At 43.8% G+C, this 26,197-nt stretch overlaps 1 protein-coding gene across 7 annotated transcripts in view; it reads left to right on the top strand.

Moving 5' to 3' along the window:
* LOC121541442 (GTPase-activating Rap/Ran-GAP domain-like protein 3) overlaps positions 1-26,197 on the top strand; it is a 168,338-nt gene that overhangs the window by 118,212 nt on the left and 23,929 nt on the right. For 4 of the 7 annotated variants that reach the window (XM_041850446.1, XM_041850449.2, XM_041850445.2 and 1 more), the window contains exons 5-20: positions 1,860-1,978; positions 4,017-4,081; positions 11,248-11,311; positions 12,855-12,881; positions 13,047-13,122; positions 13,227-13,325; positions 13,574-13,677; positions 17,457-17,565; positions 17,898-17,943; positions 18,412-18,518; positions 18,989-19,104; positions 20,088-20,210; positions 20,331-20,405; positions 23,010-23,124; positions 23,314-23,340; positions 23,519-23,623. In XM_041850446.1, coding sequence (XP_041706380.1) covers positions 1,860-1,978; positions 4,017-4,081; positions 11,248-11,311; positions 12,855-12,881; positions 13,047-13,122; positions 13,227-13,325; positions 13,574-13,677; positions 17,457-17,565; positions 17,898-17,943; positions 18,412-18,518; positions 18,989-19,104; positions 20,088-20,210; positions 20,331-20,405; positions 23,010-23,124; positions 23,314-23,340; positions 23,519-23,623 — 1,377 coding nt within the window. The remainder of the gene's footprint in view (positions 1-1,859; positions 1,979-4,016; positions 4,082-11,247; positions 11,312-12,854; positions 12,882-13,046; positions 13,123-13,226; positions 13,326-13,573; positions 13,678-17,456; positions 17,566-17,897; positions 17,944-18,411; positions 18,519-18,988; positions 19,105-20,087; positions 20,211-20,330; positions 20,406-23,009; positions 23,125-23,313; positions 23,341-23,518; positions 23,624-26,197) is intronic. The other 3 variants (XM_041850451.1, XM_041850448.1, XM_041850447.2) reach the window with 1 other exon arrangement.

Below are 26,197 nucleotides of genomic sequence, written 5' to 3'. Positions count from 1 at the left end.
AGATCTCTTCTTTGTCTACATCCATTCTGAATCGTTCACAACCTCTTAAGACTTAGCCCCACCCATCTCTTTAAGGATTCACATGAGGCCATGTACTGTACAACCAAAGATTTCAAGACTAAAGGCTGGTTTATACTACAGGTGTATTCGTAAATTCAATCTGGAGTGCCAGAGTGCACTCAGAGTGCGCTCTGGGCATTCGTAAACTCAGAGCATTGTCAGATTGTCCGTTCGTAAATTCAGAACGTTTCGCTCTTGGAGCGCACACTGGACACTGGCTGAGGAGTAGGGTTGATCCGAGCGTTCTGACCTAACAACAGCAGTCAAGCACCCAAGCTATCTGTCTAACGTTGGCTAGCTTGCTAGCTACTTCCAGACACAAATGAGAGAACAGCTCACTCTGATCATTTTACTCGCCCATCAGAGCTGGTTAGGCTGTTTTTATGTTATCCAGAGTGTTGGTGACTAACTGTGCTGCTGGCAACAGTTGAATTACTATTTTTTGCCAATGTTTACTGACACCAGCCATATTCAACGGGTGTTGAGCGTTCGTTAATTCGTCAGTTTTGCGCTCTGGCACACTCAGACGAGAGTGCTCTGAAATCGGAGTAGATAGCCAGAGCGAATTTACCAACTACGTCTATTGAAATGGTTACTTGCATAGTGGAGTCTTTTGTTTAGACAGCTAGCTAAACAATGAACCATAATCCCAACTCATAACGTTACTACCAACCAGGTTCAATGTTAGCTAGCTAACATTAGGCTATAACTAGCAATGCAAATGACTCTGAGATATGAATAATATTAGAACACAGATCATACACGTAATGTTAGCTAGCGAGCCAGCCAGCTAACATCAGCTAGCTACCTAACAGTACGCTTTAACTTCAAATGAAAACGACTTTCTGACTAAATTTGAAATGTGTAATATCTGAAAATGTAGGTTGCTAGACTATTTTACCCCTATATATGGATGGACTCCTCTCCCTCTCTGTCACGGATGCCATGGTTGCCCTTAGTTTGAAGATGTAACCCGGAGACAGGTGTTTTACACAACAGCCTTCTGTGTGTTCTCTTTTCAATTCTCTCTGCATATTTGCAATCAAACGCCAGAATTTTCTCCATCTCCTTAGCTATCATGCTCTAATTCCACCAGGCATTCCACTGATTTCAAAACTCGGTCCTCCAGAAAGTGGAGAGCAACACGTTTGCAGTTCTACATGACAGACCAATCTGAACTCATCCCTCGGCATGTCCAGCCCATCCATTATCTCAGACAATCGTGGCTAGCGGGAAGGTTCCTGTCTTTTTCCGTGGCTAAACCAACTAGGCTCATAATTTAACAATTGTATTTGTATTTACAGATGGCATACAATTTTGTTATTAAGGCACATGAAAGTTCACATGTTCCAGAAGGCATTTCTGCCAAAAAATTACGTTCAAATGGCTCTCCTGTGAAGTAGTGACGCGCGACATACGCCTAGTTTACTGAAACGAGTCCCATATGTGGTTGTCTCACCTAGCTATTAGAATATGAATGCACTACATGTAAATTACTCTGGATAAGAGCATCTGCTAAATGACTAATATGTCAAATATAAATTATTTATTTATTTATACTATATTGCAATTCTAAACAGCAGTCACTGTGAAGTCTAAAAAGGGAGAAAAAAAAGTACCTTCCGGTAACTTAAAAATTGAAGCATACAGGTGTTTGATTGTGAGGTTGTGACGATGCGTCATGTGACCGGAGAGCACACTGTAGCGAAAAGAAAAAGAAAAGATTGTGCAATGGAAACAGTAGAGTGTCTGGCAGTGTGTGACAGTGTGTGACAGTTTGTGTGTGTTTTCTCCCCCAGTCCACCAGAATTACATTGGTACGGATGCAGAGAAGAACCCCTTCTACCTGTCTGTGGTTCTGTCTGACCAGAACAACCAGCGGGTCCCTCAGTACAGAGCCATCCTCTGGAGGAAGACAGTAAGTCACTGACTTTATGCACAGATCTAGGATCCTTACAAAATCCTAACCTTAAGCATTGGTACAGTGGGGAAAAAAAGTATTTAGTCAGCCACCAATTGTGCAAGTTCTCCCACTTAAAAAGATGAGAGAGGCCTGTAATTTTCATCATAGGTACACGTCAACTATGACAGACAAATTGAGATTTTTTTTTCCAGAAAATCACATTGTAGGATTTTTAATGAATTTATTTGCAAATTATGGTGGAAAATAAGTATTTGGTCACCTACAAACAAGCAAGATTTCTGGCTCTCACAGACCTGTAACTTCTTCTTTAAGAGGCTCCTCTGTCCTCCACTCGCTACCTTTATTAATGGCACCTGTTTGAACTTGTTATCAGTATAAAAGACACCTGTCCACAACCTCAAACAGTCACACTCCAAACTCCACTATGGCCAAGACCAAAGAGCTGTCAAAGGACACCAGAAACAAAATTGTAGACCTGCACCAGGCTGGGAAGAATGAATCTGCAATAGGTAAGCAGCTTGGTTTGAAGAAATCAACTGTGGGAGCAATTATTAGGAAATGGAAGACATACAAGACCACTGATAATCTCCCTCGATCTGGGGCTCCACGCAAGATCTCACCCCGTGGGGTCAAAATGATCACACGAACGGTGAGCAAAAATCCCAGAACCACACGGGGGACCTAGTGAATGACCTGCAGAGAGCTGGGACCAAAGTAACAAAGCCTACCATCAGTAACACACTACGCCGCCAGGGACTCAAATCCTGCAGTGCCAGACGTGTCCCCCTGCTTAAGCCAGTACATGTCCAGGCCCGTCTGAAGTCTGCTAGAGTGCATTTGGATGATCCAGAAGAGGATTGGGAGAATGTCATATGGTCAGATGAAACCAAAATATAACTTTTTGGTAAAAACTCAACTCGTCGTGTTTGAAGGACAAAGAATGCTGAGTTGCATCCAAAGAACACCATACCTACTGTGAAGCATGGGGGTGGAAACATCATGCTTTGGGGCTGTTTTTTCTGCAAAGGGACCAGGACGACTGATCCGTTAAAGGAAAGAATGAATGGGGCCATGTATCGTGAGATTTTGAGTGAAAACCTTCTTCCATCAGCAAGTGCATTGAAGATGAAACGTGGCTGGGTCTTTCAGCATGACAATGATCCCAAACACACCGCCCGGGCAACGAAGGAGTGGCTTCGTAAGAAGCATTTCAAGGTCCTGGAGTGGCCTAGCCAGTCTCCAGATCTCAACCCCATAGAAAATCTTTGGAGGGAGTTGAAAGTCCGTGTTGCCCAGCGACAGCCCCAAAACCTTGCGAAGACTTACAGAAAACGTTTGACCTGTGTCATTGCCAACAAAGGGTATATAACAAAGTATTGAGAAACTTTTGTTATTGACCAAATACTTATTTTCCACCATAATTTGCAAATAAATTCATAAAAAATCCTACAATGTGATTTTCTGGATATTTTTTTCTCATTTTGTCTGTCATAGTTGACGTGTACCTATGATGAAAATTACAGGCCTCTCTCATCTTTTTAAGTGGGAGAACTTGCACAATTGGTGGCTGACTAAATACTTTTTTCCCCCACTGTATCTGTGCAAGTTGGCTTTAGATACAGATCTAGGATCTGCTCACCCTCCTCAAAGCAAAACCTTGATCATTAAGGTGAAAAAAGCATATAATGCACATACTGTATAGACCTTAGATCAGTGTCTATAGGCAACTTCATACTTCATCCATGAGTCATAGCTTCTGTGTGGGGGGGTTAGGGGGTTCAGCTGTGAGGTGTGTGTGAGTGTGTGCGTGCGTGCGTGTGCGTGCGTGTGTTTGGCAGTGAGATAGAGAGGTGTGAGTCATTTAGAAGAGTTAACTAGCTTCCTCACTGAGCTCCTGTTTCAGATTCAAGCACCACACTACACCTGATTAGGATGGCCCTCTGCCTTCTGTTCAGATAGATGATGAATACTTTCTCTCCACATCCGGACCTGAGATAATTCTATCTCTTCTCTTCTCTCCTATCTCCCCCAGGGAACTCTGAAGATCAGTCTGCCATACAGCCCCACTAAAACACTATCAGTCAAGTCCATCTTAAGGTAAGCACTGCTCAGGATGTTATTCAATACACTGTTTGTTTCACATGGACACATTGAATATGGATATGTAGTATTATTGTATGCATCTATTCTGTTATATTTAAATTAACTAAATGAACATATGCATCTTAAAGGAGAATTTTCATGTTTCTGCAGTAAATGGCATGTTATAGATATGTCCAGACACTCTTTTTGTGATTTGGCTTGTTTTTCAGAGACATAGCCCAGCCGCGTTTCACTTCCTCATTGCTCGTTGTGCAGTATCAGGGCATTTATTTTTTACTTCAGTTTATTTTTGTAAATACTTTCTTAACACTTATTTTTCCTAAAACTGCTTTGTTTGTTAAGTGCTTGTAAGTAAGAGCATTTCACTGTAAGGTTGTATTTGGCACATGTGACAAACACATTTTGATTTGATTTTGATTCGATCACTATACTGAGAGCGTGTCCATTTCTAAAAGGATGTACAGTTGAAGTCAGAAGTTTAGAAACACTTAGGTTGGAGTCATTCAAACTCGTTTTTCAACTACTCCACAAATTTCTTGTTAACAAACTATAGTTTTGGCAAGTCGGTTAGGACATCTACTTTGTGCATGACACAAGTAATTTTTCCAACAATTGTTTACAGACAGATTATTTCACTTCTAATTCACTGTATCACAATTCCAGTGGGTCAGAAGTTTACATACACTAAGCTGACTGTGCCTTTAAACAGCTTGGAAAATTCCAGAAAATGATGTCATGGCTTTAGAAGCTTCTGATAGGCTAATTGACATCATTTGAGTCAATTGGAGGTGACTGTGGATGAACAGTGGGGGAAAAAAGTATTTAGTCAGCCACCAATTGTGCAAGTTCTCCCACTTAAAAAGATGAGAGAGGCCTGTAATTTTCATCATAGGTACACGTCAACTATGACAGACAAAATGAGAAAAAAATTCCAGAAAATCACATTGTAGGATTTTTTATGAATTTATTTGCAAATTATGGTGGAAAATAAGTATTTGGTCAATAACAAAAGTTTCTCAATACTTTGTTATATACTCTTTGTTGGCAACGACACAGGTCAAACGTTTTCTGTAAGTCTTCACAAGGTTTTCAGACACTGTTGCTGGTATTTTGGCCCATTCCTCCATGCAGATCTCCTCTAGAGCAGTGATGTTTTGGGGCTGTCGCTGGGCAACACGGACTTTCAACTCCCTCCAAAGATTTTCTATGGGGTTGAGATCTGGAGACTGGCTAGGCCACTCCAGGACCTTGAAATGCTTCTTACGAAGCCACTCCTTCGTTGCCCGGGCGGTGTGTTTGGGATCATTGTCATGCTGAAAGACCCAGCCACGTTTCATCTTCAATGCACTTGCTGATGGAAGGAGGTTTTCACTCAAAATCTCACGATACATGGCCCCATTCATTCTTTCCTTTACACGGATCAGTCGTCCTGGTCCCTTTGCAGAAAAACAGCCCCAAAGCATGATGTTTCCACCCCCCATGCTTCACAGTAGGTATGGTGTTCTTTGGATGCAACTCAGCATTCTTTTGTCCTCCAAACACAACGAGTTGAGTTTTTACCAAAAAGTTCTATTTTGGTTTCATCTGACCATATGACATTCTCCCAATCCTCTTCTGGATCATCCAAATGCACTCTAGCAAACTTCAGACGGGCCTGGACATGTACTGGCTTAAGCAGGGGGACACGTCTGGCACTGCAGGATTTGAGTCCCTGGCGGGCGTAGTGTGTTACTGATGGTAGGCTTTGTTACTTTGGTCCCAGCTCTCTGCAGGTCATTCACTAGGTCCCCCCGTGTGGTTCTGGGATTTTTGCTCACCGTTCTTGTGATCATTTTGACCCCACGGGGTGAGATCTTGCGTGGAGCCCCAGATCGAGGGAGATTATCAGTGGTCTTGTATGTCTTCCATTCCCTAATAATTGCTCCCACAGTTGATTTCTTCAAACCAAGCTGCTTACCTATTGCAGATTCATTCTTCCCAGCCTGGTGCAGGTCTACAATTTTGTTTCTGGTGTCCTTTGACAGCTCTTTGGTCTTGGCCATAGTGGAATTTGGAGTGTGACTGTTTGAGGTTGTGGACAGGTGTCTTTTATACTGATAACAAGTTCAAACAGGTGCCATTAATACAGGTAACGAGTGGAGGACAGAGGAGCCTCTTAAAGAAGAAGTTACAGGTCTGTGAGAGCCAGAAATCTTGCTTGTTTGTAGGTGACCAAATACTTATTTTCCACGAAGCCGTCATACTGCTCATGAAGGAGACGCGTTCTGTCTCCTAGAGATTAACGTACTTTGGTGCAAAAAGTGCAAATCAATCCCAGAACAACAGCAAAGGACCTTGTGAAGATGCTGGAGGAAACAGGTACAAAGTATCTATATCCACAGTAAAATGAGTCCTATATCGACATAACCTGAAAGGCCGCTCAGCAAGGATGAAGTCACTGTTCCAAAACCGCTATAACAAAGCCAAACTACGGTTTGCAACTGCACATGGGGACAAAGATCTTACTTTTTGGAGAAATGTCCTCTGGTCTGATGAAACAAAAATATAACTGTTTGGCCATAATGACCATCGTTATGTTTGGAGGAAAAAGGGGAGACTTGCAAGCTGAAGAACATCATCCCAACTGTGAAGCACGGGGGTGGCAGCATAATTTTGTGGGGGTGCTTTGCTGCAGGAGGGACTGGTGCACTTCACAAAATAGATGGCATCATGAGGAAGGAAAATTATGTGGATATATTGAAGCAACATCTCAAGACATCAGTCAGGAAGTTAAAGCTTGGTCGCAAATGGGTCTTCCAAATGGACAATGACCCCAAGCATACTTCCAAAGTTGTGGCAAAATGGCTTAAGGACAACAAAGTCAAGGTATTGGAGTGGCCATCACAAATCCCTGACCTCAATCCTATAGAAAATGTGTGGGCAGAACTGAAAAAGCGTGTGCGAGCAAGGAGGCCTACAAACCTGACTCAGTTACACCAGCTCTGTCAGGAGGAATGGGCCAAAATTCATCCAGTTTATTGTGGGAAGCTTGTGGAAGGCTACCCGAAACGTTTGACCCAAGTTAAACAATTTAAAGGCAATGCTACCAAATACTAATTGAGTGTATGTAAACTTGAGACCCACTGGGAAAGTGATGAAAGAAATAAAAGCTTAAATAAATCATTCTCTCTACTATTATTCAGAAATTTCACATTCTTAAAATAAAGTGGTGATCCTAACTGACCTAAGACAGTGAATTTTTACTAGGATTAAATGTCAGGAATTGTGAAAAACTGAGTTTAAATTATTTGTGTATGTAAACCTCCAACTTCAACTGTATTTGTTTGTTTTTGGAGCTTTTGTTCAAGTCTTTTGCGTTCCCTGATACTGCACAATGAGCAATTTTATTTTTATTTAACCAGGTAAGCCAGTTGAGAACAAGTTCTCATTTACAACTGCGACCTGACCAAGATAAAGCAAAGCAGTGCGATAAAAACAACAACAACACAGAGTTACATATGGAATAAACAAAACGTACAGTCAATAACACAGTAGAAAATCTATATACAGTGTGTGCAAATGTAGTAAGTTATGGAGGTAAGGCAATAAATAGGCCATAGTGCACAATAAATACAATTTAGGATTAACACTGGAGTGATAGATGATGTGCAAATAGAGATACTGGGGTGCAAATTAGCAAATAAATAACAATGTAAATAACAATATGGGGATGAGATAGTTGGGTGGGCTAATTACAGATGGGCTGTGTACAGGTGCAGTGATCGGTAAGCTGCTCTGACAACTGATGCTTAAAGTTAGTGAGGGAGATAAGTGTCTCCAGCTTCAGAGATTTTTGCAGTTCGTTCCAGTCATTTGCAGCAGAGAACTGGAAGGAATGGCGGCCAAAGGAGGTGTTGGCTTTGGGGATGACCAGTGAGATATACCTGCTGGAACGCATACTACGGGTGGGTGTTGCTATGGTGACCAATGAGCTAAGATAAGGCAGGGATTTGCCTAGAAGTGATTTATAGATGACCTGGAGCCAGTGGGTTTGGCGACGAATATGTAGTGAGGGCCAGCCAACGAGAGCGTGCAGGTCACAATGATGGGTAGTATATGGGGCTTTGGTGACAAAACGGATGGCACTGTGATAGACTACATCCAATTTGCTGAGTAGAGTGTTGGAAGCTATTTTGTAAATGACATCGCTGAAGTCAAGGATCGGTAGGATAGTCAGTTTTACGAGGGCGGTGCAGAGCAAGTTGCAGTGGGGGGTGCAGAGCTGGTGGCCGGGGTAGGGGTAGCCAGGTGGAAAGCATGGCCAGCCGTAGCAAAATGCTTATTGAAATTCTCGATTATCGTAGATTTATCGGTGGTGACAGTTTCCTAGCCTCAGTGCAGTGGGTAGCTGGGAGGAGGTGCTCCTATTCTCCATGGACTTTACAGTGTCCCAAAACTGTTTGGAGTTAGTGCTACAGGATGCAAATTTCTGCTTGAAAAGGCTAGCCTTTGCTTTCCTAACTGATTGTGCATATTGGTTCCTGACTTCCCTGAAAAGTTGCATATCGCGGGGGCTGTTCGATGCTAATGCAGTACGCCACAGGATGTTTTTGTGCTGGTCAAGGGCAGTCAAGTCTGGGGTGAACCAGGGGCTATATCTGCTCTTAGTTCTGAATTTTTTGAATGGGGAATGCTTATTTAAGATGGAGAGGAAAGCACTTTTGAAGAACATCCAGGCATCCTCTACTGACAGAATGAGGTCAATATCCATCCAGGATACCCGGGCCAGGTCAGTTAGAAAGGCCTGCTCGCTGAAGTGTTTTAGGGAGCGTTTGACAGTGATGAGGGGTGGTCGTTTGACCGCGGACCCATTACGGACGCAGGCAATGAGGCAGTGATCGCTGAGATCATGGTTGAAGACAGCGGAGGTGTATTTAGAGGGTAAATTAGTCAGGATGATATCTATGAGGGTGCCCATGTTTACGGATTTAGGGTTGTACTTGGTAGGTTCCTTGATAATTTGTGTGAGATTGAGGGCATTTAGTTTAGATTGTAGGACGGCCGGGGTGTTAAGCATATCCCAGTTTAGGTCACCAAGCAGTACGAACTCTGAGGATAGATGGTGGGCAAGCAATTCACATATGGTGTCCATGGCACAGCTGGGGTGCTGAGGGGGTCTGTAGCAAGCTGCAACAGTGAGAGACTTATTTCTGGAAAGTTGGATTTTTAGAAGTAGAAGCTCAAACTGTTTGGGCACAGACCTGATAGAGCTCTGCAGGCTATCTCTACAGTAGATTGCAACTCCGCCCCCTTTAGGTGTTCTATCTAGACGGCAAATGTTGTAGTTCGGGATGGACATTTCTGAATTTTTTGTTGGCCTTCCTAAGCCAGGATTCAGACACTGCTAGAACATCAGGGTTGGCAGAGTGTGCTAACGCAGTGAATAACTCAAACTTGGGGAGGAGGCTTCTGATGTTAACATGCAAGAAACCAAGGCTTTTACGGTTACAGAAGTCAACAAATGATAGCGCCTGGGGAGTAGGAGTGATACTGGGGGCTACATGGCCTGGGTTAACCTCTACATCACCAGAGGAACAGAGGAGGAATAGAATAAGGATATGACCAAAGGCTTTAAGAACTGGTCTTCTAGTGCGTTGGGTACAGAGAATAAAAGGGGTAGATTTCCGGGCGTTGTAGAATAGATTCAGGGCATTATGTACAGACAAGGATATGGAAGGATATGAGTACAGTGGAGGTACACCAAAGCATTGGGTAACGATGAAAGAGATAGCATCACTGGAGGTACCGATTGAGCCGGTCTCCACGTGTATGGGGGGTGGGACAAAGGAGCTGTCTGAGGCAGGTTGAGCGGGACTGGGGGCTCTACAGTGAAATAGTACAATAAGAACTAACCCTAACAGCAATAGGCATATTGACATGGGAGAGAGGCATAACGCAATCACAGGTGTTATTCTAGAGGGCTAAGACAACAACTGGTAATGGCGACGAAAGTTTGGGCTGAGGCTAAACAGATAAATAGGATGGGGTACCGTGTAAAGGAACAGTCCAGCAGGCATCAGCTGTGTAGCTGAGTGATCATAAGGTCCAGTGAACAGCAATAGGTAAGTCCGGGAGCAGTTCGTAGGCAGCTACAGCACAGGCGAGCAGGAGGCACGGCTGTTGATTGTGCGTGCTAGCGGGCCGGGGCTAGCAGATGGATCTTCGTGGTCATCACAACGGGAAGCCTGTTGAAACCACATCAGACGATTACGTCGGCAGACCAGTCGTGATGGATCAGTGGGGCTCCGTGTCAACACTAGGAGGTCCCACCTGGTTGACAGAGAGGTAGATAGCCGGGAGATGGGCCTGGCTCGAGGCTAGCTCAAGGCTAACTGGTGCGTCGGGACAGTGATGATTAGCCAACAACAGCCATTCGGTTGCAGCTAGCTAGTTGCGATGATCCGGTGTTAAGGTCCAGTGATTCAGTGATTCTGGCAGCAAATCCGATATGTTCTGGGTCGATAGCACACTGTGCAGACTGGCCGATAATTGTCCAGGCTAGAGCTAGCTGGTAGGTAGTGCAGGCCACGGACAGTGGTGAAGACCGCTAACGGTGGCTAATAGCAAGTAGCTAGTTAGCTGGCTAGCTGGCTAGTTTCAGCCGTAGGTTCTTGATAAAGGGTGTAAAGAAATAATAGAATCCGTTCCACATTGGGTGAGGCGGGTTGCAGGAAAGTATATTTAGTTAAAGGATGGAAAGTGAGATAGAGAAATATATACGAAAAAAGAAACAGAAAAAACAGGCTATTTACACGAGGACACAACAGAATACATGACCGCACTGCTACGCCATCTTGGATCAATGTTCCTCAATGAGGAAGTGAATCGGGGTACGTTTCTCAAAAACAAGCCAAATCACAAAAAAATTGTCTGGACCCTTCCATAACATGCCATTTACATCAGAAACGTTCTGCTTTAAGATACGAATGGAATGGAATGGAATATGTTACTGCATGTAAACTTGACTTTTTAGCCCCTCTCCCTCCCTTTCCTCCTCTCCTCTCCTCTCCCTCTCCTCTACTCCTCTCCCTTCCTCCCTCCCTCTCCCTCTCCCTCCCCTTCTTCTCTTCTCCTGCTCTCCACTCTCCCTTCCTCTCCTCTCCTCCTCTCCTCCCCTGCAGTGCGATGAACTTGGACAGGTTTGAGAAAGGCCCGAGGGAGATTCTCAACCCAGAGATACAGAAGGTGAGATCACACTGTATCAGCCACAGAGATATAAGCAATAAGGCCCAAGGAGGTTTGGTATATGGCCAATATATCACGGCTAAGGGCTGTTCTTAGGCACAACGCAGAGTGCCTGGATACAGCCCTTAGCCATGGTATATTGGCCATATACCACAAACCCAGAGGTGCCTTATTGATATTATAAACTGGTTAACAACATAATTAGAACAGTAAAGAAGTAATTTTGCGTCATACCCGTGATATATTGTCTGATATACCACAGCTTTCAGCCAATCAGCATCCAGGACCCAAACTACCCGGTTTATAATTATATATAATAGTCAAGTTCTAATTCTATTTCTATGTTATCAGCCCCATACTTTAAGCGACATTTCCTTTCATAGGATAGCCGGAGGCAAAGTAATTAATATTCATGAGTTGCGTTGGATGATTGGTTGAGCCTTCTTGGGTGTGTGACGTCACACAGATGCGCTGAAGAGCCATCTGTTTAGCTTGCTCGCCGGCATGAGCTGTATAAGCATTGAACGACTTGGGAAACCCAGCTTCAGCTTAATTAATTGGGAAATAAATGAAAGCCTCACCAGCTAGCTCCAACCTATGTTAGTTTCACTGTCCGATCATTCATAAAACGAATTGTTATTTTTACCTTTCCACAAACTGTCTGTTGCTTGATATGAGTAAGTAAACCCTATCAAGAATAGGTCATCCACAATTAGTTTGTAATTCTCAGTTATTTAGCTATCCTCCTAAATGCGGTGGTCAATGGATAAACTAACTTATGAGTTGAACATATTTGTCTGAAAACAAACTAGTTGCCAGTTATTGTTGTACATGTTGTTATCATGTCTAACCAGTTGGCCATGTGTTGTCGAGCTCCCGAGTCTAGCTAGCTGCGTTGTTTGACGTCCATAATTAGCTAACTGTTAGATAGCTAGTTGGCTACTGCCTGGCCAGTGTGAGCCAGCAATGCAGAATGCTAGCTAGCTACATTTCAGTCAGTAGTTGTCCTTCTAAATGCGGTGGTCACTGGATAAGCTAACTATGAGTTTAACATATTTGGTGGAAAATGAACAAGTAGCCAGTTGTTGTTGTGGTGGAATCAAGGCCCGAACGCGTTCCAACGTTTAAACCTGTCTTCCTCTATCTAACCCAGATGAAGCTCCTGAGTCTAGACACAGCCTAGCTAATGTTAGAAAGAAAACGGCTGAGGTGACTCAAACCCTGTATCTAGCTAATGTTATTGTGGTGCAGGAATATTAAATATGTCTTTCAATTTTAAGATAACGCTCATTGAAGTTGGTGGTTACTACTGGTTTCAGATCCGAGGCGAGAGAAATTGTCCACCATGTTTTGTGTTTTGGTAAGGACTCGGAGTGATGTCACACACCCAAGAAGGCTCAACAAATCGCCTGACGGATAATAATGACTTTGCCTCTGGCTGTCTCTACGAAAGGAAATGTTGCATATTGTAACAGATCTGGGATTCATTGGATTGATTGGAGAGGCAAACTGATGTTAACTGTGCTTTGTGTTCTGTGCACAGGACCTGCTGGTGTTGGAGGAGCAAGAGGTAGAGTATTTATTTATTCTGTCATGAATGTCACTCTTTCAAGTGAATACTATAGGTACTAGTGTTGACCACAGTCTTACTAGATATTTCCTTCTGCTCTCTACCAAGGTTGCTTGTCTGGTTTTGGCAGATAATGAAAGTGACCTTTAAACTGTCTTTTCTTAGGGTTCTGTTAACTTCAAGTTCGGTGTCCTGTATGCCAAAGATGGACAGCTCACAGATGATGAGATGTTTAGCAATGGTAAGTCACTAATATTGTGGGTAGTAAGTATCATATACACAATTTGAAGTATCCATGTTCTGTGAATTGTACTTTCAACCCTTCTCTTTCTTCTGTTCCTTCAGAGACAGGGAGCGAGAGCTTCGATAAGTTCCTCAACCTGCTAGGGGACACAATCTCTCTGCAGGGCTGGGTGGGCTACCGCGGTGGACTGGATACCAAAAGTAAGATCTGGTCACCAAACACACGCACACACACCATGAGTTCTGCTATTAGTGATTGTTTTTCCATCGCAGACTATGGAGATGTCTTCCATTTACATTCTCTCTTTTGATCATTCTCTCCCTCTTTCTATTTTTCGCTGTTCTCTCTCTTGCCTATGCACTCCTCCCTCTCCCCCATTATTTTATACTCCCACTGCTCTATCCCCCCCTCTCTCTCTCTTTCTCCCCCTCCCCCCATCTCTCTCCAGATGACACTACAGGAATGAACTCCATCTACACAGTGTACCAGGGCCATGAGCTGATGTTCCACATCTCCACCATGCTACCCTACTCCAAGGAGAACAAGCAGCAGGTGTGTGTGTGTGTGTGTGTGTGTGTGTGTGTGTGTGTGTGTGTGTGTGTGTGTGTGTGTGTGTGTGTGTGTGTGTAACCATTCCTCCTTCTGGTCAGTTGTGCATTATTTTCAACTTCTTCTTTCTCTCTCTCTCAATTCAATTCAATTCAATTCAAAGGAATTTATTGGCATGGAAAACATATGTTTACATTGCCAAAGCAAGTGAAATAGATAATCTTGTGGCAAAAGGTCACAAATATTGCTGCTGTGATGGCACACTGTGGTATTTCACCCAATAGATATGGGATTTTATCAAAATTGGATTTGTTTTCGAATTCTTTGTGGGACTGTGTAATCTGAGGGAAATATATGTCTCTAATATGGTCATACATTTGGCAGGAGGTTAGGAAGTGCAGCTCAGTTTCCATCTCATTTTGTGGGCAGTGTGCACATAGCCTGTCTTCTCTAGAGAGCCAGGTCTGCCTACGGCGACCTCTCTCAATAGCAATGCCACTGAGTCTGTATATAGTCAAAGCTTTCCTTAATTTTGGGTCAGTCACAGTTGTCAGGTATTCTGCCACTCTCTGTTTAGGGCCAAATAGCATTCCAGTTTGCTCTGTTTTTTGGTAAATTCTTTCCAATGTGTCAAGTAATTATCTTTTTGTTTTCTCATGATTTGGTTGGGTCTAATTGTGTTGCGGTCCTGGGGCTCCGTGGGGTCTGTTTGTGTTTGTGAACAGAGCCCCAGTACCAGCTTGCTTAGGGGACTGTTTGCCAGGTTAATCTCTCTGTAGGTGATGGCTTTGTTATGGAAGGTTTGGGAATCGCTTCCTTTTAGGTGGTTGTAGAATTTAACAGCTTTTTTCTGGATTTTGTTCATTAGCGGTTATCGGCCTAATTCTGCTCAGCATGCATTATTTGGTGTTTTACGTTGTACACTGAGGATGTTTTTGCAGAATTCTGCATGCAGAGTCTCAATTTGGTGTTTGTCCTGTTTTGTGAATTCTTGGTTGGTGAGTGGACCCCAGACCGCATAACCATAAAGGGCAATAGGTTCTATAACTGATTCAAGTATTTTTAGCCAGATCCTAATTGGGAATGTCGAATTTTATGTGCCATTATTTTTGTCTTACTGAGATTTACTGTCAGGGCCCAGGTCTGACAGAATCTGTGCAGAAGATCTATGTGCTGCTGTAGGCCCTCCTTGGTTGGGGACAGAAGCACCAGATCATCAGCAAACAGTAGACATTTGACTTCAGATTCTAGTAGGGTGAGGCCGGGTGCTGAAGTCTGTTCTAGTGCCCTCACCACTCTCTCTCTCTCTCTTTTCTATCGCTCGTTCCCCTTACCCGCGCCCTCTATCCCCCATATAACCCTTTCACCCCCTCTCCCATCTTTCTCTCTCCCATCTTTCTCTCCCTGAATCTTCTTTATCTCTGTAATTTCCTTCCCTCTATTCCCCTCTGCCACTCTCCCCTATCTCACCCTTTCCTCTCTCTCTCTCTCTCTCTCTCTCTCTCTCTCTCTCTCCCTCTCTCTCTCTCTCTCTCTCTCTCTCTCTCTCTCTCTCTCTCTCTCTCTCTCTCTCTCTCTCTCTCTCTCTCTCTCTCTCTCTCTCTCGCTGTATCAGATTGCTAACCTCTAGTCAATCTGTCTACCTATGACCATACTGAATGCTGTACAGTCATATCAGAGACACAACAGACAGTTAGTCTTTTATCTGTTCAATGTCAGAGTTGTTGAGATGCCGAGGAATTATAAAATACTCTCAAGTCCTTGGTCTTTCAATCTCCATTCACTCACTCTAGAGAAAACACACAGACATGCATGCACGCAAGCAAAACACACACACACACCTAAATGCCACTGAGTCAGACAAGAAACCTTGATTAAAACATTACAAAATAAAAAATGAAGTATTGACATTCTACACTACATTTGTACCTTACGACCTACTCTTATGGCCCCGTTGAGCTCAGTTGGTATAGCATGGCGTTTGCAACGCCAGGGTTGTGGGTTCGATTCCCGGGGGGGCAGTATGAAAATGTATGCACTCACTAACTGTAAGTCGCTCTGGATAAGAGTGTCTGCTAAATGACTCAAATGTAAATGTGAAAAGCCCCCTAGGTTCACACAATGCTACCACTTGCTACTGTGTGTGTGTGTGTGTGCGTATGACTGGAGAGTGTGTGTGTATGACTGGAGTGTGTGTGTGTGTGTATGACTAGAGTGTGTGTGTGTGTGTGTGTGTATGACTGGAGTGTGTGCGTGTGTGTATGACTGGAGTGTGTGTGTGTATGACTGGAGTGTGTGTGTGTATGACTGGAGTGTGTGTGTATGACTGGAGTGTGTGTGTGTGTGTGTGTATGACTGGAGTGTGTGTGTGTGTATGACTGGAGTGTGTGTGTGTGTGTATGACTGGAGTGTGTGTGTGTATGACTGGAGTGTGTGTGTGTATGACTGGAGTGTGTGTGTGTGTGTGTGTATGACTGGAGTGTGTGTGTGTGTGTGTATGACTGGAGTGTGTGTGTGTGTGTGTGTATGACTGGAGTGTGTGTGTGTGTGTGTGTGTGTATGACTGGAGAGTGTGTGTATGACTGGAGAGTGTGTGTGTATGACTGGAGTGTGTGTGTGTATGACTGGAGTGTGTGTGTGTGTGTGTATGACTGGAGTGTGTGTGTGTGTGTGTGTATGACTGGAGTGTGTGTGTGTGTGTGTATGACTGGAGTGTGTGTGTGTGTATGACTAGAGTGTGTGAGTATGACGGAGAGAAAAGGCAGAAGAGGAGAACAAAGACAGTTTGATGTTACAGTGTGAACCCACTCAGGAAAAGCCTATATCTGCGGGCGGGATATGAAAGGGAAGAGAGGGTGGATGAGAGGGTTACATTCATAATTGGATTCCAGGTTACATTCATAATTGGATTCCAGCTAAAACAGATTCCAAAGTTGCTAATGAATACAAACACATTCTCTTCACAAGCCTGTTTGTGTGTGCTCGGCAATAAAAAGCCAACTGACATTTACTCCTGATGTTGGTCATCTATGAACGTTTGAACATCTTGAAGAACAATCTGGCCTTAATGGCCATGTACTCTTATAATCTCCACCCGGCACAGCCAGAAGAGGACTGGCCACCCCTCAGAAACTGGTTCCTCTCTAGGTTTCTTCCTAGGTTCCTGCCTTTCTAGGGAGTTTTTCCTAGCCACCGTGCTTCTACATCTGCATTGCTTGCTACTTGGGGTTTTAGGCTGGGTTTCAGTATAAGCACTTTGTGACAACTGCTGATGTAAAAAGGGTTTTATAATTACATTTGATTGATTGATTGTGCGTGCGTGTGTGTGTGTGTCTGTGTGTGTGTGTTCTCTGCCTTCTTCAGAATCACTTTTTTCGCAAAGGACATTTACACATTCCCGGAATTTGACTTTAGTGAATAGGTGCTGCAAGCAATAGACAAATGTATAAAGAAATATGATTATAATAATTAATGGAAGCTCTGAAATTATATTTTAGATGCTCATAAAACAGACATTAATGTCTTAGGCCAGAGATTTGCCAACGCATGAACTGTCTAGTCTAACTCAATAAGATATGAGTTATTTCACTTGTTTGTTCCAAGTATTTATATTGTATGACTTTTCTCATTGTCTTCGCCCACCTCTCTCTCTCTCTCTCTCTCTCTCTCTCTCTCTCTCTCTCTCTCTCTCTCTCTCTCTCTCTCTCTCTCTCTCTCTCTCTCTCTTTCTCTCTCTCTCTCTCTCTCTCTCTGTCTCTCTCTCTCTCTCTCTCGTCCAACAGGTGGAGAGGAAAAGACACATTGGGAATGACATCGTCACCATAGTGTTCCAGGAGGGGGAGGACACATCTCCGTCATTTAAACCCTCCATGATCAGATCACATTTCACACGTATCCTTTTTTTAAATGACGAAACAAACAGCCGGGAAATATTTCTGACATTGTATACATTTCCACAAGCGACCTTCAGCAGCCAGAATCGTAGGCCCTGTCCAGAAACATTTCCTAGCCCCTACTCTCTGGGCACTTCATGTAAATCTGAAATAATTGAATAGGTATAAGCAATATGATAGTAGCTCCATAGGCGGCTAGGTTGGCATACGGGGTAAGGGATATGATAAGTGTCTAGGGGGTAGGGGGCTGTTTTTGGACGAAGCCATACAATCTATCAAGCTAGCAGTGATGTGTATGTGTTCAGGTTATTTCCTTATTTTCTCTGCCAGATATTTTTGCATTAGTTAGATATAACAGTCAAAACGACAGTTACAGGTATGTGGGGGTGCTTTTTCATTAGTATTTTTCAGGTACATGGCACGTTGTTGGTGTGTGTGTGCGTGTGTGTGCACGTGTGTGTGCACGTGTGTGTGCACGTGTGTGTGCACGTGTGTGTGTGTGTGTGTGTGCATGCATACTTACATACATGCATACATATGTAGGTTATTAATTTGATCACACTTTTGTAGATGAGAATTTTCCTGCACAGCAGAAAATGCAAGCTGGGGTTTTAAAAATGCTTCTAAAGTTTGTAATTTTCACTTTAAAATGTCAGACTTGATTTGCCCTAGCGTAAAATGTATCAACCCCCACAAAAAATATAGATGAATGATAATCCACATAATAATTCACATTTCCTGTTGCTGGAGGATTATTTTCCTGCTGTAGCACACTGCCTCAAATTAAGATCCTACATATGTATGTGTGTGTGTGTTTAGTATAACAGTGCTTTGTGTGTTCCAGATTGAAGATTTTCTCTGAGGAGAGTGTGCCACTGTTCGGACCGCCCCTCCCCTCACCACCAGTGTTTACAGACCACCAAGAATTCAGGGACTTTTTGTTAGTCAAGCGTAAGACCAGTGACTTACTCTCACACACTGTTTAGTTTACAGACTGTTTAGTTTACAGACTGTTTAGTTTACAGACTGTTTAGTTTACAGACTGTTACTGCTCTACTGTATGCAATGAGCTAATGCACTGCAGTGATGAATCGGTCAAACTTACAAAACCTTCATGAGCAAATGTCACATTTAAAGACCCTTTCCTCGTGCTTTGCCACATGTGTCATAATCATAGTAGGAGATATGAATTATTAGTAAAACATCTACAGTATGTAGACATTATAAAGGCTTTATGGAGGCATTCAGTAAGCCTTTACAAGATGTTGATAGTTTAAATGTGACCAAAGAATGTTTGAATTGGAATAGAGTTTTTGAAGCTGTGTATTGTTCTAGGTTTGTCTTTTTATGGTGATCACATAAGAAATGTGTACGTGCATGTGGGTATGTTCTACTAATTAACCCCTCTCTCTGTCCTGCAGTAATCAATGGAGAGAAGGCCACCCTGGAGACGCCCACGTTTGCCCAGAAGCGCCAGCGGACTCTGGACATGCTGATCCGTTCCCTCTACCAGGACCTCATCCCTGACCTCCACAAGGTACAGCTTTGCCACACCCTAACTAACCCAGCCTAGTCTAGTCCTTTGGGCCTTCTTCCCTACCCTTTTCACACTACTGAGCCAAACCGAGCTGAGCTAAACTGAGTTGTCCTCCACTGGCTTGGTTATGCATCCAGCCACTATAGTTGTAGGAACAGTGGTGACAGTGAGGAAAATAAAATATCTGTGCCAGTGTGGTTCAGGTTGACACGATGGTGTGAAAAGGGTATGGGGCTCTCCTCTCTTTTCCTCTGGTTCTGCTCCTGCTTCAAAAAACAAGGTATTTTCCATAGTCCTCCAACTTCCATAGTCCTCCACGAGTTTGCTCCTTAATTCATGCACCTTGATTGGAATATGAGGTAGTGACAGTACTCTATACCTTATCCTTTGCACCAGCTTCTAACCACTGATCTGATCCAGGCTCTCTGGTCACTTTTTGTGTCACAGCCAGTTGAGCTACCTACTGTTCTGAACCACTGCAGCCCTGTCTATCTCTCTCGGCTCTAACCACTGCAGACCGCATAACACTGGGACTATTGGATACTGCTGCAATGCTCACTTTCTGTGGCTGGACTCTCCCCCCCCTCTCTCTCTCTGTACCCCATCTCTCTTTTGTTATCCCTCTTTCTTTGTTTTTCTCCGTTTTTCTCTCTCTCTCCCTCTCTCTCTCAGACACACACTCTCTCTTTCTGTCTTTTACTTTCTCCCCCTCTTTTCCCCCCTTCCCTCTCTCATCTTCCCACTCCTCTCTATTGTTTCTCATATGACTCTGTTCTATGCTATATGCTATGCTGCTATGCTGCTATATGCTATGCTGCTGTATTTCCCACTATCTCTGAAGCCCGCTTCTCTGTCTCTCTTTCTGTGTGTGTCTCTGTGTGTGTGTGCATGTGTGTGTGTGTGTGCATGCGTGTGTGTGTATGTGCCCGTCTGTGTTCGCGCGTGTGTGTGCGCATGTGTGTGCACTTGTGTCCCATGTGCAGGTTCCCTTCTCTCCCCAGAACATGCTCAACAGACGCTCGTTCAGTGACGTGCTGCCAGAGTCGCCCAAGTCCGCCCGCAAGAAGGAGGAGGCACGACAGGCCGAGTTCGTCAGGATAGGACAGGTGACAGACACAGGGACAAACAACATACACAGGGTCAACACAGAGATACAGAGGAGCACAGTCACACTCTTTATCTCACGCACGCACCACACTCTCTCACGCTCTCTCTCTGTTGTTCAGGCACTAAAGCTGAAGACCATCGTCAGAGGAGATGCCCCCACCAGTCTGGTCACTACAGGCCTGTGTAGAAAAGAGGTGAGAAGACCAACACACACACAGACACACACACACACACACTCAGCCCCATACGCTAGAGGTTGACGCGGGAGTGAAAATTCATTCCTTTCCGGTCTTGTCCTGTCAATTATTTTCCTGTACTGTACTGAACTTTCCTGTCCCTTCCTGATAAAAATCACTCCCGTCCCGTGCTCATTTTTGCACACAGAAATATGTAGGCTATTGTGTTTGTTTAGGAAGTATTGAAAATTATTTCAGTAATGTAATATGCGACTGTGATAATATTATTTATTTTTGTTAAATGAACTGATTGTAGGCCTAAGTCGCTCTGGATAAGAACGTATTCTAAATTAGCTAAATGTAGATCGATTAAGCTGGAGGATGCGGACAGAGACCCCAGCAGGAGGGTCTGCTCAGCACCGGCATCATTCTGTAGCCTAGAGCTGAGCACTGGTCGTCACATATGAACACTTACAACGCATTAACATTTACAACATGAACATAACATTTTTTTTATTACGGCAGTAGGCTACTGCATAAATCAATCTATTTTTATTTCACTCTTCGCCTCAGGTTTAGTTAAAAACGCGAACAATTGGGCTTGACGGTAAAGTTGTTGGGAGTAGAGCAGCTATGCCGCTTCAGGCCACTTGTCCCGCTCTCCAGATGGTAGCCTATTTGATTAAACCACACTATTTTTTACAAGCTGTGTACTCGGTTCCTTCATTGTCAAAGACAACTCCATAAAATATTGCTAAAACACCGCTCTTTCCTTGGCTCTAATGTTAATGTTAGTGATGGGTCCTTGGCTGGAACAAGACGTTGCAATTCCTCTATTGGAGGCTTCATCATTTAGCCTACTGACGTAGATTGGCATCTGAGGTAGCCTATAGTGATCTGAGGTAGCCTATAGTGACTGGCTACAACTGGAGCGAGGCGCAAGAGTGAGACGGAAGGGGGAGGGGGGAAATTACCCTTTTTATATTGATTTTTATTAAGTAAACTACACTATATATACAAAAGTATGTGGACACCCCTTCAGATTTGTGGATTTGGCTATTTCAGCCACACCCGTTGCTGACAGGTGTATAAAATCGAGCACACAGCCATGCAATCTCCATAGAGAAACATTGGCAGTAGAATGGCCTTACTGAAGAGCTCAGTGACTTTCAACGTGGCACCGTCATAGGATGCCACCTTTCCAAGAAGTCAGTTTGTCAAATTTCTGCCCTGCTAGAGCTGCCCCGGTCAACTGTAAGTGCTGTTATTGTGAAGTGGAAACGTCTAGGAGCAACAACGACTCAGCCGCGAATTGGTAGGCCACACAAGCTCACAGAACGGGACCGCCAAATGCTGAAGCGCGAAATGCGTAAAAACCGTCTGTCCTCGGTTGCAACACTCACTATCGAGTTCCAAACTGCCTCTGGAAGCAACGTCAGCCGAGCACCATGGGCAATGCCAAGCATCGGCTGCAGTGGTGTAAAGCCAGCCGCCATTGGACTCTGGAGCAGTGGAAACGCGTTTTCTGGAGTGATAAATCACACTTCACCATCTGGTAGTCCGACGGACAAATCTGGGTTTGGCGGATGCAGGAGAACGCTACCTGCCCCAATGCATAGTGCCAACTGTAAAGTTTGGTGGAGGAGGAATAATGGTCTGGGCTGTTTGGGTCGGGCTCAGTCCCTTAGTTCCAGTGAAGGGAAATCTTAACGCTACAGCATATAATGACATTCTGGATGGTTCTGTGCTTCCAACTTTGTGGCAACAGTTTGGGCAAGGCCCTTCCTATTTCTGCATGAGAAGGCCCCTGTGAACAAAGCGAGGTCCATACAGAAATGGTTTGTCGAGATTGGTGTGGAAGAACTTGACTGGCCTGCACAGAGCCCTGACCTCAACCCCATCGAATACTTTTGGGATGAATTGGAACGGTGACTGCGAGCCAGGCCTAATAGCCCAACATCAATGCCCGACCTCACTAATGCTCTTGTGGCTGAATGGAAGCAAGTCCCCACAGCAATATTCCAACATCTAGTGGAATGCCTTCCCAGAAGAGTGGAGGCTGTTATAGCAGCAAAGGGGGGACCAACTCCATATTAATGCCCATGATTTTGGAATGAGATTTTCAAAGAACAAGTGTCCACATACTTTTGTATATTAAGCCTAGCCTACACAGTTGTTGATTTTTATGAAATGCTCCACACATGACATACTTCCGCCCAAAAAACTCTGTTTTTAACTATTCCTGTACTGCCCGTTCCTGTGGACTGTTGATCCTGTCCCGTCCTGTCCCGAACTTGACTCTAGAACTTGACTCCCATTCCTACCAGAATCCCGCGGGACCCGCAAGACCCGCGTGAGTCCTGTTCCCGTGTCAACCTCTACCATGCACTACTTTTTCTCACTGAGGCATAATGGATCACCATGCCATAATGCCATATTTACTAATTATGATATATTCTGTTTTAGCATGCATTGTAACATAATGTAGACACCAGTGGCTATACTGGTAAATACGTGTTTGCGGTTTTCCTGTGATGTCCTTTTTAAATGTGTGTGTGTGTGTGTTTGTGTGTGTGTGTGTGTGTGTGTGCGTGTGTGTGTGTGCGTGCGCGTGTGTTGCAGCCTTGGGAGTCCCAGTCATTCTGCAGTACGTTTCCCTATGAGACAGTGTGTGCTGACTCCTGGGGTCAGTCTCTGTTGGTCGCCACGGAAGCAGCAGGGGTCATGATGATAGATGGTGAGGTCATCACACTGAGCTTGTAGAATGAAATGCGCTTTATAATTACAGTGGACTCTTTTTTTATTATAACTGTCATATGCATTATTCAATTATCACTTGAATATCACCAAGAATATCAATGATTCAATCAGCATTGATGTAGTCATAAAATTCAACTCTTAACATTATACTTTCCCTATATTTCAGCTGTTGATCCACTTCTTTCAAACCCAGGTGAGTGTAACACAGTCAATTCTCCCCATTCAGTGCTACAACTTCTTAGTGTTCAATAGACCTAAATCATTTAATTCAGCCTACTATTTCAGCCAATGTCAGTGTTTCAACAATAGTAAGATCCTTAGTGCTGCATAAGGAATGACCAATAGACCAATGCATTGTGTTGTGTTGGTAGACGCCCAGGTCCTGCCCCCAGTGCAGGTGTTTGATAAAACCATGGTGGTGAAGCAGATGCATGTTCTAGAACCTCAGGATCTCCTCATCACCAGGGCTGACAAAGGTGGGTGATGGTCTCTTTGTCTCTCTCTTTGTCTGTCTTTCTCTTTCTGTCTCTCTCTTTCTGTCTCTCCTCATCCCCTATTTCCCTCCCTCCATCTCTCCTCTCTCTCTCTGCTTCCCTCTCCCTCCATCCCTCTTTCTCTGAGTATTTTAGTGTGTTTACTTCTCTCTCACATTGATCTTCCTCTCTGGTCTGAGGAGGCTGACCTATACACATCCACCCCCTGTAGACTGCTGTTTGTGTGTTTGTTTGCGTGTGTGTGTGTGTCCTGCAGGAACGGGTTCTGAGTTGACCTACTGAGATACACTTCCCGCTGTTATCACTCTTTATAGAAGGAGAGAGAAGGAGAGAGAGAGAATGAGACAGCGTGAACAAGGGGGGACAAACATGAAGGGAGTCAGTGAAAGAGAGAGACACACACACACAGAGACAGGCACATAGTCAGACAGAACATAAGAAATGTTCATCCCAATAAAGCTTGTTTGCATTTCAATATAATGTAAAGAGAACATTCCAGGTTACTTCTATCATATAGTTGTCTTAGCACCAATCACAAAAAAGCAGCAATCACAAAAGCTAGTCTTGTATTCACCATAATATTGAAAGACAGAATTCACTAAGTTGTGACATACATCAGAGCATCCCCTAGATTACCTGCTACCAATGAAAGGATTCCATAGTGATTTAATTAAGCCTATTTTAATCTCAAGTAAAATGTTATTTGTCAGATGCGTCGTAAACAACAGGTGTGGCTTGCGAAAGTAGTCACCCCCCTTGGCATTTTTCCTATTTTGTTGCCTTACAACCTGGAATTAAAAATGATTTTTGGGGGGTTTGTATCATTTGATTTATACAACATGCCTACCACTTTGAAGATGCAAAATATTTTTTCTTGTGAAACAAACAAGAAAAAAGATTTTAAAAAAACAGAAAACTTGAGCGTGCATAACTATTCACCCCCCCAAAGTCAATACTTTGTAGAGCCACCTTTTGCAGCAATTACAGCTGCAAGTCTCTTGGGGTATGTCTCTATAAGCTTGGCACATCTAGCCACTGGGATTTTTGCTCATTCTTCAAGGCAAAACTGCTCCAGCTCCTTCAAGATGGATGGGTTCCGCTGGTGTACAGCAATCTTTAAGTCATACCACAGATTCTCAATTGGATTGAGGTCTGGGCTTTGACTAGGCCATTCCAAGATTTTAGATTCCTGTTTGGAGAGCTACTTGGTCTTCATGGTGCCGCTTGCTTGGTGGTGCCCCTTGCTTAGTGGTGTTGCAGACTCTGGGGAATTTCAGAACAGGTGTATATGTACTGAGATCATGTGACAGATCATGTGGCACTTAAATAAAGTCCACCTGTGTGCAATCTAACTAATTATGTGACTTCTGAAGGTAATTGTTTGCACCAGATCTTATTTAGGGGCTTCATAGCAAAGGTGGTGAATACGTATGCACGCACCACTTTTCCGTTATTTATTCTTTCGAATTAATTTTTTTTCATTTAACTTCACCAATTTGGACTATTTTGTGTATGTCCATTACATAAAATCCAAAGGAAAATCCATTTAAATGACAGGTTGTAATGCAACAAAATAGGAAAAACGCCAAGGGGGATGAATAATTTTGCAAGGCACTGTATACTAACAGTGAAATACTTACTGATGGGCCCTTCCCAACAATGGGGATCCATAATAAATACAAAATACAAAATGCAGACAGAAAAAAAGAGAAATAATAGAAAAATAATAACACAATGAGTAATGAAAACTTGGCTATTGTAACGGAAGCAGGTGCAGTCGGTGAGTTTAATAGGAACGAACATAGAGTGAATGCAAAACAGGAGTAGCGTCTAAACATGAAAACAGGAAACAATACTACCTAAAGGGTGATACAACGGAGTATTAGATAAAGGGGAAGTAATCAGGGAGTGATGAAGTCCAGGTGTGCCTCATGATGGGGCGCAGGTGTGCCTCATGATGGGGCGCAGGTGTGCGTAATGATGGTTGCCAGGTGTGCGTAATGATGGGTTGCCAGGACCGCTGGTTAGTAGACCGGCGACGTCGAGCGCCGGAGCGGGGGAGCGGGAGTAGACGTGACAGCTATATACACGGGTTACCAGTATAATTGAGGTAGATGTGTACATATAGGTAGGGATAAAGTGACTAGGCAACAGGATAGATAATAAACAGTAACAGCAGCGTATGTGATGAGTCAAAAGAGTTTGTGCAAGAAGGGTCAATGCAGATATTCCGGGTAGCTATTGGTTAACAATTTAACTAACTATTTAGCAGTCTTATGGCTTGGGGGTAGAAGCTGTTCAGGGTCCTGTTGGTTCCAGACTTGGTGCATCAGTACCGCTTGCCGTTCAGTAGCAGAGAGAACAGTCTATGACTTGGGTGGCTGGAGTCTTTGACAATCTTTAAGGCCTTCCTCTGACCCTGCCTGATATAGAGGTCCTGGATGGCAGGGAGCTCGGCCCCAGTGATGTACTGGGCCGTACACACTACCCTTTGTAGCGCCTTGCGGTCGGATGCCAAGCAGTTGCCATAACAAGCGGTGATGCAGACAGTCAAGA

This window comes from Coregonus clupeaformis, chromosome 27 (genome assembly GCF_020615455.1).
Source record: "Coregonus clupeaformis isolate EN_2021a chromosome 27, ASM2061545v1, whole genome shotgun sequence".
Lineage (NCBI taxonomy): Eukaryota > Metazoa > Chordata > Actinopteri > Salmoniformes > Salmonidae > Coregonus > Coregonus clupeaformis.
This window is presented reverse-complemented; position numbering and strand designations above follow the sequence as displayed.